Source organism: Chanodichthys erythropterus, chromosome 12 (assembly GCF_024489055.1).
Source record: "Chanodichthys erythropterus isolate Z2021 chromosome 12, ASM2448905v1, whole genome shotgun sequence".
Taxonomy (NCBI): domain Eukaryota; kingdom Metazoa; phylum Chordata; class Actinopteri; order Cypriniformes; family Xenocyprididae; genus Chanodichthys; species Chanodichthys erythropterus.
Window position 1 is genome coordinate 42,422,599 of NC_090232.1, and position 16,383 is coordinate 42,438,981.

At 40.4% G+C, this 16,383-nt stretch overlaps 1 protein-coding gene across 1 annotated transcript in view; it reads left to right on the forward strand.

The window, feature by feature from the left end:
- Positions 1 to 12,570: 12,570 nt before the first annotated feature.
- Positions 12,571 to 16,383, forward strand: part of LOC137032370 (mucin-2-like) — a gene marked incomplete at its 5' end in the record, with an annotated part of 30,636 nt that continues 26,823 nt past the window's right edge. The window contains 3 exons of the mRNA XM_067404126.1: positions 12,571 to 13,359; positions 14,493 to 14,554; positions 14,738 to 14,898. Coding sequence (XP_067260227.1) covers positions 12,571 to 13,359; positions 14,493 to 14,554; positions 14,738 to 14,898 — 1,012 coding nt within the window. The remainder of the gene's footprint in view (positions 13,360 to 14,492; positions 14,555 to 14,737; positions 14,899 to 16,383) is intronic.

A 16,383-nucleotide genomic window follows, 5' to 3' on the forward strand; every position in this document is an offset into this window, starting at 1 on the left:
ACTGGGAGCACAACTGTTAGTACAACTGAAACAACTACACCAGCCACAACAACAGAATTAACATCAGCCACAACAACTGAGAGCACAACTGTTAGTACAACTGAAACAACTACACCAACCACAACAAAAGAATCAACATCGGCCACAACAACTGAGAGCACAACTGTTAGTACAACTGAAACAACTACACCAGCCACAACAACAGAATCAACATCAGCCACAACAACTGAAAGCACAACTCTTAGTAGAACTGAAACAACTACACCAGCCACAACAACTGAAAGCACAACTGTTAGTACAACTGAAACAACTACACCAGCAACAACAACAGAATCGTCAACAGCCACAACAACTGAGAGCACAACTGTTAGTACAACTGAAAAAACTACACCAGCAACAACAACAGAATCGTCAACAGCCACAACAACAGAATCATCATCAGCCACAACAACTGAGAGCACAACTGTTAGTACAACTGAAACAACTACACCAGCCACAACAACAGAATCAACATCAGCCACAGCAACTGAAAGCATAACCATTAGTACAGCCAAACCAACAATACCAGCCACAACAACTGAGAGCACAACTGTTGGCACAACTGAAACAACTACCCCAACCACAACAACTGAGAGCACAACTGTTAGTACAACTGAATCAACTACACTAGCCACAACAACTGAGAGCACAACTGTTAGTACAACTGAAACAACTACACCAGCCACAACAACAGAATCAACATCAGCCACAACAATTGAGAGCACAACTGCTAGTACAACTGAAACAACTACACCAGCGACAACAACTGAAAGCACAACTGTTAGTACAACTGAAACAACTACACCAGCCACAACAACAGAATTAACATCAGCCATAACAACTGAGAGCAAAACTGTTAGTACAACAGAAACAACTGCACCAACAACAACAACAACTGAGAGCACAACTGTTAGTACAACTGAAACAACTACACCAACCACAACAACTGAGAGCACAACTGTTGGTAAAACCGAAACAACTACACCAGCCACAAGAACAGAATTACAATCAGCCTCAACAACTGAGAGCACAACTGTTAGTACAACTGAAACAACTACACCTACCACAATAACTGAAAGCACAACTGTTAGTACAACTGAAACAACTACACCAGCCACAACAACAGAATCAGCATCAATCACAACAACTGAGAGCACAACTGTTAGTACAACTGAAACAACTACACTAGCCACAACAACAGAATCAACATCAGCCACTACAACTGAGAGCACAACTGTTAGTACAACTGAAACAACTACACCAACCAAAACAAAAGAATCAACATCGGCCACAACAACTGAGAGCACAACTGTTAGTACAACTGAAACAACTACACCAGCCACAACAACAGAATCAACATCAGCCACAACAACTGAAAGCACAACTCTTAGTAGAACTGAAACAACTACATCAGCCACAACAACTGTTAGTACAACTGAAACAACTACACCAACCACAACAACTGAGAGCTCAATTGTTAGTACAAGTGAAACAACTATACCAACCACAACAAGTGAGAGCACAACTGTTAGTACAACTGATACAACTACACCAGCCACAACAACTAAGAGCACAACTGTTAGTACAACTGAAACAACGATACCAACAACAACTGAAAGCACAACTGAAACAACTACACCAACCACAACAACAGAATCAATATCAGCCACAACAACTGTTAGTACAACTGATACAACTACACCAGCCACAACAACTAAGAGCACAACTGTTAGTACAACTGAAACAACTACACCAGCAACAACAACAGAATCGTCAACAGCCACAACAACAGAATCATCATCAGCCACAACAACTGAGAGCACAACTGTTAGTACAACTGAGACAACTACACTACACACAACAACTGAGAGCACAACTGTTAGTACAACTGAAACAACTACACCAGCCACAACAACAGAATCAACATCAGCCACAGCAACTGAAAGCATAACCATTAGTAGAGCCGAACCAACAATACCAGCCACAACAACTGAGAGCACAACTGTTGGCACAACTGAAACAACTACCCCAACCACAACAACTGAGAGCACAACTGTTAGTACAACTGAATCAACTACACTAGCCACAACAACTGAGAGCACAACTGTTAGTACAACTGAAACAACTACACCAGCCACAACAACAGAATCAACATCAGCCACAACAATTGAGAGCACAACTGCTAGTACAACTGAAACAACTACACCAGCGACAACAACTGAAAGCACAACTGTTAGTACAACTGAAACAACTACACCAGCCACAACAACAGAATTAACATCAGCCATAACAACTGAGAGCAAAACTGTTAGTACAACAGAAACAAATGCACCAACAACAACAACAACTGAGAGCACAACTGTTAGTACAACTGAAACAACTACACCAACCACAACAACTGAGAGCACAACTGTTGGTAAAACCGAAACAACTACACCAGCCACAAGAACAGAATTACAATCAGCCACAACAACTGAGAGCACAACTGTTAGTACAACTGAAACAACTACACCTACCACAATAACTGAAAGCACAACTGTTAGTACAACTGAAACAACTACACCAGCCACAACAACAGAATCAGCATCAATCACAACAACTGAGAGCACAACTGTTAGTACAACTGAAACAACTACACTAGCCACAACAGAATCAACATCAGCCACTACAACTGAGAGCACAACTGTTAGTACAACTGAAACAACTACACCAACCAAAACAAAAGAATCAACATCGGCCACAACAACTGAGAGCACAACTGTTAGTACAACTGAAACAACTACACCAGCCACAACAACAGAATCAACATCAGCCACAACAACTGAAAGCACAACTCTTAGTAGAACTGAAACAACTACACCAGCCACAACAACTGTTAGTACAACTGAAACAACTACACCAACAACAACTGAGAGCTCAATTGTTAGTACAAGTGAAACAACTATACCAACCACAACAAGTGAGAGCACAACTGTTAGTACAACTGATACAACTACACCAGCCACAACAACTAAGAGCACAACTGTTAGTACAACTGAAACAACGATACCAGCCACAAGAACAGAATTACAATCAGCCACAACAACTGAGAGCACAACTGTTAGTACAACTGAAACAACTACACCTACCACAATAACTGAAAGCACAACTGTTAGTACAACTGAAACAACTACACCAGCCACAACAACAGAATCAGCATCAATCACAACAACTGAGAGCACAACTGTTAGTACAACTGAAACAACTACACTAGCCACAACAACAGAATCAACATCAGCCACTACAACTGAGAGCACAACTGTTAGTACAACTGAAACAACTACACCAACCAAAACAAAAGAATCAACATCGGCCACAACAACTGAGAGCACAACTGTTAGTACAACTGAAACAACTACACCAGCCACAACAACAGAATCAACATCAGCCACAACAACTGAAAGCACAACTCTTAGTAGAACTGAAACAACTACACCAGCCACAACAACTGTTAGTACAACTGAAACAACTACACCAACCACAACAACTGAGAGCTCAATTGTTAGTACAAGTGAAACAACTATACCAACCACAACAAGTGAGAGCACAACTGTTAGTACAACTGATACAACTACACCAGCCACAACAACTAAGAGCACAACTGTTAGCACAACTGAAACAACGATACCAACAACAACTGAAAGCACAACTGAAACAACTACACCAACCACAACAACAGAATCAATATCAGCCACAACAACTGTTAGTACAACTGATACAACTACACCAGCCACAACAACTAAGAGCACAACTGTTAGTACAACTGAAACAACTACACCAGCAACAACAACAGAATCGTCAACAGCCACAACAACAGAATCATCATCAGCCACAACAACTGAGAGCACAACTGTTAGTACAACTGAGACAACTACACTACACACAACAACTGAGAGCACAACTGTTAGTACAACTGAAACAACTACACCAGCCACAACAGAATCAACATCAGCCACAACAACTGAAAGCATAACCATTAGTACAGCCGAACCAACAATACCAGCCACAACAACTGAGAGCACAACTGTTGGCACAACTGAAACAACTACCCCAACCACAACAACTGAGAGCACAACTGTTAGTACAACTGAATCAACTACACTGGCCACAACAACTGTTAGTACAACTGAAACAACTACACCAGCCACAACAACAGAATTAACATCAGCCATAACAACTGAGAGCAAAACTGTTAGTACAACAGAAACAAATGCACCAACAACAACAACAACTGAGAGCACAACTGTTAGTACAACTGAAACAACTACACCAGCAACAACAACAGAATCGTCAACAGCCACAACAACAGAATCATCATCAGCCACAACAACTGAGAGCACAACTGTTAGTACAACTGAAAAAACTACACCAGCAACAACAACAGAATCGTCAACAGCCACAACAACAGAATCATCATCAGCCACAACAACTGAGAGCACAACTGTTAGTACAACTGAAACAACTACACCAGCCACAACAACAGAATCAACATCAGCCACAGCAACTGAAAGCATAACCATTAGTACAGCCAAACCAACAATACCAGCCACAACAACTGAGAGCACAACTGTTGGCACAACTGAATCAACTAAACTAGCCACAACAACTGAGAGCACAACTGTTAGTACAACTGAAACAACTACACCAGCCACAACAACAGAATCAACATCAGCCACAACAATTGAGAGCACAACTGCTAGTACAACTGAAACAACTACACCAGCGACAACAACTGAAAGCACAACTGTTAGTACAACTGAAACAACTACACCAGCCACAAGAACAGAATTACAATCAGCCACAACAACTGAGAGCACAACTGTTAGTACAACTGAAACAACTACACCTACCACAATAACTGAAAGCACAACTGTTAGTACAACTGAAACAACTACACCAGCCACAACAACAGAATCAGCATCAATCACAACAACTGAGAGCACAACTGTTAGTACAACTGAAACAACTACACTAGCCACAACAACAGAATCAACATCAGCCACTACAACTGAGAGCACAACTGTTAGTACAACTGAAACAACTACACCAACCAAAACAAAAGAATCAACATCGGCCACAACAAATGAGAGCACAACTGTTAGTACAACTGAAACAACTACACCAGCCACAACAACAGAATCAACATCAGCCACAACAACTGAAAGCACAACTCTTAGTAGAACTGAAACAACTACACCAGCCACAACAACTGTTAGTACAACTGAAACAACTACACCAACCAAAACAAAAGAATCAACATCGGCCACAACAACTGAGAGCACAACTGTTAGTACAACTGAAACAACTACACCAGCCACAACAACAGAATCAACATCAGCCACAACAACTGAAAGCACAACTCTTAGTAGAACTGAAACAACTACACCAGCCACAACAACTGTTAGTACAACTGAAACAACTACACCAACCACAACAACTGAGAGCTCAATTGTTAGTACAAGTGAAACAACTATACCAACCACAACAAGTGAGAGCACGACTGTTAGTACAACTGATAGAACTACACCAGCCACAACAACTAAGAGCACAACTGTTAGTACAACTGAAACAACGATACCAACAACAACTGAAAGCACAACTGAAACAACTACACCAACCACAACAACAGAATCAATATCAGCCACAACAACTGTTAGTACAACTGATACAACTACACCAGCCACAACAACTAAGAGCACAACTGTTAGTACAACTGAAACAACTACACCAGCAACAACAACAGAATCGTCAACAGCCACAACAACAGAATCATCATCAGCCACAACAACTGAGAGCACAACTGTTAGTACAACTGAGACAACTACACTACACACAACAACTGAGAGCACAACTGTTAGTACAACTGAAACAACTACACCAGCCACAACAACAGAATCAACATCAGCCACAGCAACTGAAAGCATAACCATTAGTAGAGCCGAACCAACAATACCAGCCACAACAACTGAGAGCACAACTGTTGGCACAACTGAAACAACTACCCCAACCACAACAACTGAGAGCACAACTGTTAGTACAACTGAATCAACTACACTAGCCACAACAACTGAGAGCACAACTGTTAGTACAACTGAAACAACTACACCAGCCACAACAACAGAATCAACATCAGCCACAACAATTGAGAGCACAACTGCTAGTACAACTGAAACAACTACACCAGCGACAACAACTGAAAGCACAACTGTTAGTACAACTGAAACAACTACACCAGCCACAACAACAGAATTAACATCAGCCATAACAACTGAGAGCAAAACTGTTAGTACAACAGAAACAAATGCACCAACAACAACAACAACTGAGAGCACAACTGTTAGTACAACTGAAACAACTACACCAACCACAACAACTGAGAGCACAACTGTTGGTAAAACCGAAACAACTACACCAGCCACAAGAACAGAATTACAATCAGCCACAACAACTGAGAGCACAACTGTTAGTACAACTGAAACAACTACACCTACCACAATAACTGAAAGCACAACTGTTAGTACAACTGAAACAACTACACCAGCCACAACAACAGAATCAGCATCAATCACAACAACTGAGAGCACAACTGTTAGTACAACTGAAACAACTACACTAGCCACAACAGAATCAACATCAGCCACTACAACTGAGAGCACAACTGTTAGTACAACTGAAACAACTACACCAACCAAAACAAAAGAATCAACATCGGCCACAACAACTGAGAGCACAACTGTTAGTACAACTGAAACAACTACACCAGCCACAACAACAGAATCAACATCAGCCACAACAACTGAAAGCACAACTCTTAGTAGAACTGAAACAACTACACCAGCCACAACAACTGTTAGTACAACTGAAACAACTACACCAACAACAACTGAGAGCTCAATTGTTAGTACAAGTGAAACAACTATACCAACCACAACAAGTGAGAGCACAACTGTTAGTACAACTGATACAACTACACCAGCCACAACAACTAAGAGCACAACTGTTAGTACAACTGAAACAACGATACCAGCCACAAGAACAGAATTACAATCAGCCACAACAACTGAGAGCACAACTGTTAGTACAACTGAAACAACTACACCTACCACAATAACTGAAAGCACAACTGTTAGTACAACTGAAACAACTACACCAGCCACAACAACAGAATCAGCATCAATCACAACAACTGAGAGCACAACTGTTAGTACAACTGAAACAACTACACTAGCCACAACAACAGAATCAACATCAGCCACTACAACTGAGAGCACAACTGTTAGTACAACTGAAACAACTACACCAACCAAAACAAAAGAATCAACATCGGCCACAACAACTGAGAGCACAACTGTTAGTACAACTGAAACAACTACACCAGCCACAACAACAGAATCAACATCAGCCACAACAACTGAAAGCACAACTCTTAGTAGAACTGAAACAACTACACCAGCCACAACAACTGTTAGTACAACTGAAACAACTACACCAACCACAACAACTGAGAGCTCAATTGTTAGTACAAGTGAAACAACTATACCAACCACAACAAGTGAGAGCACAACTGTTAGTACAACTGATACAACTACACCAGCCACAACAACTAAGAGCACAACTGTTAGCACAACTGAAACAACGATACCAACAACAACTGAAAGCACAACTGAAACAACTACACCAACCACAACAACAGAATCAATATCAGCCACAACAACTGTTAGTACAACTGATACAACTACACCAGCCACAACAACTAAGAGCACAACTGTTAGTACAACTGAAACAACTACACCAGCAACAACAACAGAATCGTCAACAGCCACAACAACAGAATCATCATCAGCCACAACAACTGAGAGCACAACTGTTAGTACAACTGAGACAACTACACTACACACAACAACTGAGAGCACAACTGTTAGTACAACTGAAACAACTACACCAGCCACAACAGAATCAACATCAGCCACAACAACTGAAAGCATAACCATTAGTACAGCCGAACCAACAATACCAGCCACAACAACTGAGAGCACAACTGTTGGCACAACTGAAACAACTACCCCAACCACAACAACTGAGAGCACAACTGTTAGTACAACTGAATCAACTACACTGGCCACAACAACTGTTAGTACAACTGAAACAACTACACCAGCCACAACAACAGAATTAACATCAGCCATAACAACTGAGAGCAAAACTGTTAGTACAACAGAAACAAATGCACCAACAACAACAACAACTGAGAGCACAACTGTTAGTACAACTGAAACAACTACACCAGCAACAACAACAGAATCGTCAACAGCCACAACAACAGAATCATCATCAGCCACAACAACTGAGAGCACAACTGTTAGTACAACTGAAAAAACTACACCAGCAACAACAACAGAATCGTCAACAGCCACAACAACAGAATCATCATCAGCCACAACAACTGAGAGCACAACTGTTAGTACAACTGAAACAACTACACCAGCCACAACAACAGAATCAACATCAGCCACAGCAACTGAAAGCATAACCATTAGTACAGCCAAACCAACAATACCAGCCACAACAACTGAGAGCACAACTGTTGGCACAACTGAATCAACTAAACTAGCCACAACAACTGAGAGCACAACTGTTAGTACAACTGAAACAACTACACCAGCCACAACAACAGAATCAACATCAGCCACAACAATTGAGAGCACAACTGCTAGTACAACTGAAACAACTACACCAGCGACAACAACTGAAAGCACAACTGTTAGTACAACTGAAACAACTACACCAGCCACAAGAACAGAATTACAATCAGCCACAACAACTGAGAGCACAACTGTTAGTACAACTGAAACAACTACACCTACCACAATAACTGAAAGCACAACTGTTAGTACAACTGAAACAACTACACCAGCCACAACAACAGAATCAGCATCAATCACAACAACTGAGAGCACAACTGTTAGTACAACTGAAACAACTACACTAGCCACAACAACAGAATCAACATCAGCCACTACAACTGAGAGCACAACTGTTAGTACAACTGAAACAACTACACCAACCAAAACAAAAGAATCAACATCGGCCACAACAAATGAGAGCACAACTGTTAGTACAACTGAAACAACTACACCAGCCACAACAACAGAATCAACATCAGCCACAACAACTGAAAGCACAACTCTTAGTAGAACTGAAACAACTACACCAGCCACAACAACTGTTAGTACAACTGAAACAACTACACCAACCAAAACAAAAGAATCAACATCGGCCACAACAACTGAGAGCACAACTGTTAGTACAACTGAAACAACTACACCAGCCACAACAACAGAATCAACATCAGCCACAACAACTGAAAGCACAACTCTTAGTAGAACTGAAACAACTACACCAGCCACAACAACTGTTAGTACAACTGAAACAACTACACCAACCACAACAACTGAGAGCTCAATTGTTAGTACAAGTGAAACAACTATACCAACCACAACAAGTGAGAGCACGACTGTTAGTACAACTGATAGAACTACACCAGCCACAACAACTAAGAGCACAACTGTTAGTACAACTGAAACAACGATACCAACAACAACTGAAAGCACAACTGAAACAACTACACCAACCACAACAACAGAATCAATATCAGCCACAACAACTGTTAGTACAACTGATACAACTACACCAGCCACAACAACTAAGAGCACAACTGTTAGTACAACTGAAACAACTACACCAGCAACAACAACAGAATCGTCAACAGCCACAACAACAGAATCATCATCAGCCACAACAACTGAGAGCACAACTGTTAGTACAACTGAGACAACTACACTACACACAACAACTGAGAGCACAACTGTTAGTACAACTGAAACAACTACACCAGCCACAACAACAGAATCAACATCAGCCACAACAACTGAAAGCATAACCATTAGTACAGCCGAACCAACAATACCAGCCACAACAACTGAGAGCACAACTGTTGGCACAACTGAAACAACTACACTGGCCACAACAACTGTTAGTACAACTGAAACAACTACACCAGCCACAACAACAGAATCAACATCAGCCACAACAATTGAGAGCACAACTGCTAGTACAACTGAAACAACTACACCAGCCACAACAACTGAAAGCACAACTGTTAGTACAACTGAAACAACTACACCAGCCACAACAACTGAGAGCACAACTGTTAGTACAACTGAATCAACTACACTGGCCACAACAACTGTTAGTACAACTGAAACAACTACACCAGCCACAACAACAGAATCAACATCAGCCACAACAATTGAGAGCACAACTGCTAGTACAACTGAAACAACTACACCAGCCACAACAACTGAAAGCACAACTGTTAGTACAACTGAAACAACTACACCAGCCACAACAACAGAATTAACATCAGCCATAACAACTGAGAGCAAAACTGTTAGTACAACAGAAACAAATGCACCAACAACAACAACAACTGAGAGCACAACTGTTAGCACAACTGAAACAACTACACCAGCCACAACAACAGAATCAACATCAGCCACAACAACTGAGATCACAACTGTTGGTACAACTGAAACAACTACACCAACCACAACAACTGAGAGCACAACTGTTGGTAAAACCGAAACAACTACACCAGCCACAAGAACAGAATTACAATCAGCCACAACAACTGAGAGCACAACTGATAGTACAACTGAAACAACTACACCTACCACAATAACTGAAAGCACAACAGTTAGTACAACTGAAACAACTACACCCACTACAACAACTGAGAGCACAACTGTTAGTACAACTGAAACAACTACACCAGCCACAACAACAGAATCAGCATCAATCACAACAACTGAGAGCACAACTGTTAGTACAACTGAAACAACTACACCAGCCACAACAACAGAATCAACATCAGCCACTACAACTGAGAGCACAACTGTTAGTACAACTGAAACAACTACACCAGCCACAACAACAGAATCAACTCCAACGACAACAGCTGAGAGCACAACTGTTAGTATAACTGACACAACTACACCAGCCACAACAACTGAGAGCACAACTTTTAGTAAAACTGACACAACTACACCAGCCACAACAACTGAGAGCACAACTGTTAGTACAACTGAAACAACTACACCTACCACAATAACTGAAAGCACAACTGTTAGTACAACTGAAACAACTACACCAACTACAACAACTGAGAGCACAACTGTTAGTACAACTGAAACAACTACACCAGCCACAACAACAGAATCAGCATCAATCACAACAACTGAGAGCACAACTGTTAGTACAACTGAAACAACTACACTAGCCACAACAACAGAATCAACATCAGCCACAACAACTGAGAGCACAACTGTTAGTACAACTGAAACAACTACACCAGCCACAACAACTGAAAGGACAACTGTTAGTACAACTGAAACATCTAAACCAGCCACAACAACTGAAAACACAATTGTTAGTACAACTGAAACAACTACACCAGCCACAACAACAGAATCAACTCCAACGACAACAGCTGAGAGCACAACTGTTATTATAACTGAAACAACTACACCAACCACAACAACTGAGAGCACAACTTTTAGTAAAACTGACACAACTACACCAGCCACAACAACTGAAAACACAATTTTTAGTACAACTGAAACAACTACACCAGCCACAACAACAGAATCAACACCAACGACAACAACTGAGAGCACAACTGTTAGTACAACTGAAACAACTACACAAGCCACAACAACAGAATCAACATCAGCCACAACAACTGAGAGCACAACTGTTAGTACAACTGAAACAACCAGACCAACCACAACAACAGAGAGCACAGCTGTTAGTACAACTGAAACAACTAAACCAACCACAACAACTGAGAGCACAGCTGTTAGTACAACTGAAACAACTACACCAACCACAACAACTGAGAGCACAACTGTTAGTACAACTGAAACAACTACACCAGCTGCAACAACAGAATTAACATCAGCCACAACAACTGAGAGCACAACTCTTGGTACAACTGACACAACTAAACCAACCACAACAACTGAAAGCACAACTGTTAGTACAACTGAAACAACTACACAAGCCACAACAACAGAATCAACATCAGCCAAAACAACTGAGAGCACAACTGTTAGTACAACTGAAACAACTACACAAGCCACAACAACTGAAAGCACAACTGTTAGTACAACTGAAACAACTACACCAGCCACAACAGAATCAACATCAGCCACAACAACTGAGACCACAACTGTTAGTAAAACTGAAACAACTACACCAGCCACAACAACAGAATTAACATCAGCCACAACAACTGAGACCACAACTGTTAGTACAACTGAAACAACTACACCAGCCACAACAACAGAATTAACATCAGCCATAACAACTGAGAGCACAACTGTTAGTACAATTGAAACAACCACACCAACCACAACAACTGAGAGCATAACTGTTAGTACAACTGAAACAACCACACCAACCACAACAACTGAGAGCACAACTGTTAGTACAACTGAAACAACCACACCAACCACAACAACTGAGAGCACAACTGTTAGTACAACTGAAACAACCACACCAACCACAACAACTGAGAGCACAACTGTTAGTACAACTGAAACAACCACACCAACCACAATAAGTGGGAGCACAACTGTTACTACAACTGAAACAACTACACCAGCCACAACAACAGAATTAACATCAGCCATAACAACTGAGAGCACAACTGTTAGTACAATTGAAACAACCACACCAACCACAACAACTGAGAGCATAACTGTTAGTACAACTGAAACAACCACACCAACCACAACAACTGAGAGCACAACTGAAACAACCACACCAACCACAACAACTGAGAGCACAACTGTTAGTACAACTGAAACAACCACACCAACCACAACAACTGAGAGCACAACTGTTAGTACAACTGAAACAACCACACCAACCACAATAAGTGGGAGCACAACTGTTACTACAACTGAAACAACTACACCAGCCACAACAACAGAATCAACATCAGCCACAACAACTGAGAGCACAACTCTTAGTAGAACTGAAACAACTACACCAACCACAACAACTGTCAGTACAACTGAAACAACTACACCAACCACAACAACTGAGGGCTCAATTGTTAGTACAAGTGAAACAACCATACCAACCACAACAACTGAGAGCACAACTGTTAGTACAACTGAGACAACTACACCAGCCACAACAACTAAGAGCACAACTGTTAGTACAACTGAAACAATTACACCAACAACAACTGTAAGCACAACTGAATCAACTACACCAGCCACAACAACTGAGAGCACAACTGTTAGTACAACTGAAACAACTACACCAGCCACAACAACTGAGAGCACAACTGTTAGTACAACTGAAACAACTACACCAGCCACAACAACTGAGAGCACAACTGTAAGTACAACTGAAACAACTACACCAGCCACAACAACTGAGAGCACAACTGTTAGTACAACTGAAACAACTACACCAGCCACAACAACTGAGAGCACAACTGTTAGTACAACTGAAACAACTACACCACCACCACCAACAACAACAACTGAAAGCACAACTGTTAGTACAACTGAAACAACTACACCAACCATAACAACAGAATCAACATCCGCCACAACGACTCAGAGCACAACTGTTAGTACAACTGAAACAACCACACAACCAACAACAACAACTGAGATCACAACTGTTAGTACAACTGAAACAACTACACAACCAACAACAACTGAGAGCACAACTGTTAGTACAACTGAAACAACTACACAACCAACAACAACTGAGAGCACAACTGTTAGTACAACTGAAAGAGCTACACCACCACCAACAATTGAGAGCACAACTGTTAGTACAACTGAAACAACTACACAACCAACAACAACAACAACAACAACTGAGAGCACAACTGTTAGTAACACTGAAACAACTACACCAACCACAACAACAGAATCATCATCTGCCACAACAACTCCTGCTGAAAAATCCACCTCTAATGTTGCAGAAACATCTACAACATCAACAGAACTCTCAACTACTTCTACAACTGAAATGTCTCCTTTAACAACTAATGCAAATACAGTATCTGACAATGTGAAGCTAATAAATTTTGAGTTCAGCTCTTTTGAGGCATTTATAAATGAACTCCTCGATTCAAAATCTCAAGTTTATATTGAAAGGGCAACGCGTGTTAAAAACAACGTGAGTTAAAACCCATGTTGCTGATTCCATTTAATGAAATATATTTCATGGTTAATAAAAAATTAACTATTACAATCATTGATAATTACAATATTTGTGACACCCAATTATAAGTGTGTGTTGTAACTGTCTATCATTTGTTACAGCTTGAACCAGTCTTCAAAATCAGGTTTCCTTCCTTCCTAGGAGTTAGGGTCCTAGGATTCAGGTAAATATAGAATATTTTAATTGTGCTTACGCTCTCGGTCTGTATGTGTGTGTGTGTGTGTGTGAGTGAGTGAGAGAGAGAGAGAGAGAGAGAGTGAAAGCAAAAAAAATGCAGTAAACCATTTAAGTAGTGGTGATTTTAAAATGAACTGTGTATTTCATTATTTTTTTAAATGTATTTCAGACCTGGGTCAGTCATCACTGAAGCAGAATTAGCCTTCAACTCTAAATACCTGTACAACTCTACAACTGTACCATCAAGTAGTGAGATTAAAACCATATTAATGAATGACTCAATTGTCAGTGACCTGAACATTATTGCTGGATCTATCCAAGTCGGTGCAGGTAGGTCTGACAACACATAAAAGGGAGGCTTTTACTTTATGTATCTTGTATACATGGTTTATGAGGACACAAATGTATATAATGACATGGGTCTTCCTGTGTCCTCCTAAACCAACTGGCTTAAAAAAAACATACTAAACAGTGTTTTTTGAAATTCAAAAAAATGCAGTTCTCTCAGACAGTTTCCTGTGATGGGTAGGTTTACGGTTAGGGGTAGTGTAGGGGGATAGAATATACAGTATAAAAACCATTACGTCTATGGAGAGTCCCCGTAAACCATATATACATGTATATGTGTGTGTGTGTGTGTGTGTGTTACTTTACATTCCTTTTGCCATTAATTGTAAAAATCCAGTGAGATTTTTGTATGAACAAGGAGTCTGAAAGCAGCAGGTATGCTCCACATGGAGATCTGATCTCACCATCATCGAGTCCCTCTGGGATTACATGATGAAATAGAAAAAAACTGAGATAGACTAAATCCAGAAGAACTGTGGCAATGTTTCCAAGACACTTGGGGAAACCTACCTTTAAAGCTACCTGAAAAACTATGTGCAAGTATACCTTGGACAAATGCTTTTTAAAACGCATAGGGTGGTCACACCAAATATTGGTTTGATTTAGTTAATAGAAGTTAATTGATAAATAAAATCTATTTATGACATTATTTTTGATAGCATCCAAACTTAACAGCATTTTTAAACAAATGCCAAAAACAATACTGTATCTTTGAAGACAGGTTTCTTCAAGAGCCTTGGAGATGTTGCTCAGTTCTTCTATCACAATTTTTTTTTTTTCTTAATGTAATCCCAGATGGACTCAATGGTGAGATCAGATCTCCATGTGGAGCATGTTGTCAGTCACCATGTGCATAAAAAAATCTCACTAGATTATTACAACTAATGGCAAAGAGAAATATTTGGAAATGTAAACTGATATTTCCTGACACACTACAGAAAAGGATATAACTGTCTTAAATTCTTTTAAAGACTTTTCAACAGTACTTTGTTTGTAAGGGATAATCCACAGCTATCTGTGCATGACATGGAGGCAAAGAACCACCTGACGCAAACTGTTTAATGCATGTGGATTATCCCTCTTATACCTTGGTCATTTACCAGCAGCGACTACCTAAAGCTGTTATTAATGTTGGCAGTCTAATATTTGGAAAAATGACAGTTATGTTTGTCAGTTATGCCTCGTTAGGTCTAGAATTCTGCCCGCTTTGAATCAGACACAGAGATAAAGTTATGTGGAAGATTACATTTATTTGAATGAATGAATACAGCATTTATTAGAATTCATTACTGAGAGAGAGAAATACACATCTGTGTCTGTTCAGCATCTTAAGGGAGTTTAATTACTTAAAAACTGTGTTATCCCCGACAGCTGTTGAGAAATGCAGCAATTAAGCAGTGATTAGCAAAGCTATTTTATTATTAAGAGTCGTGGAGCAGCATTGATAACAAGTTTCTGTGCTCCTGA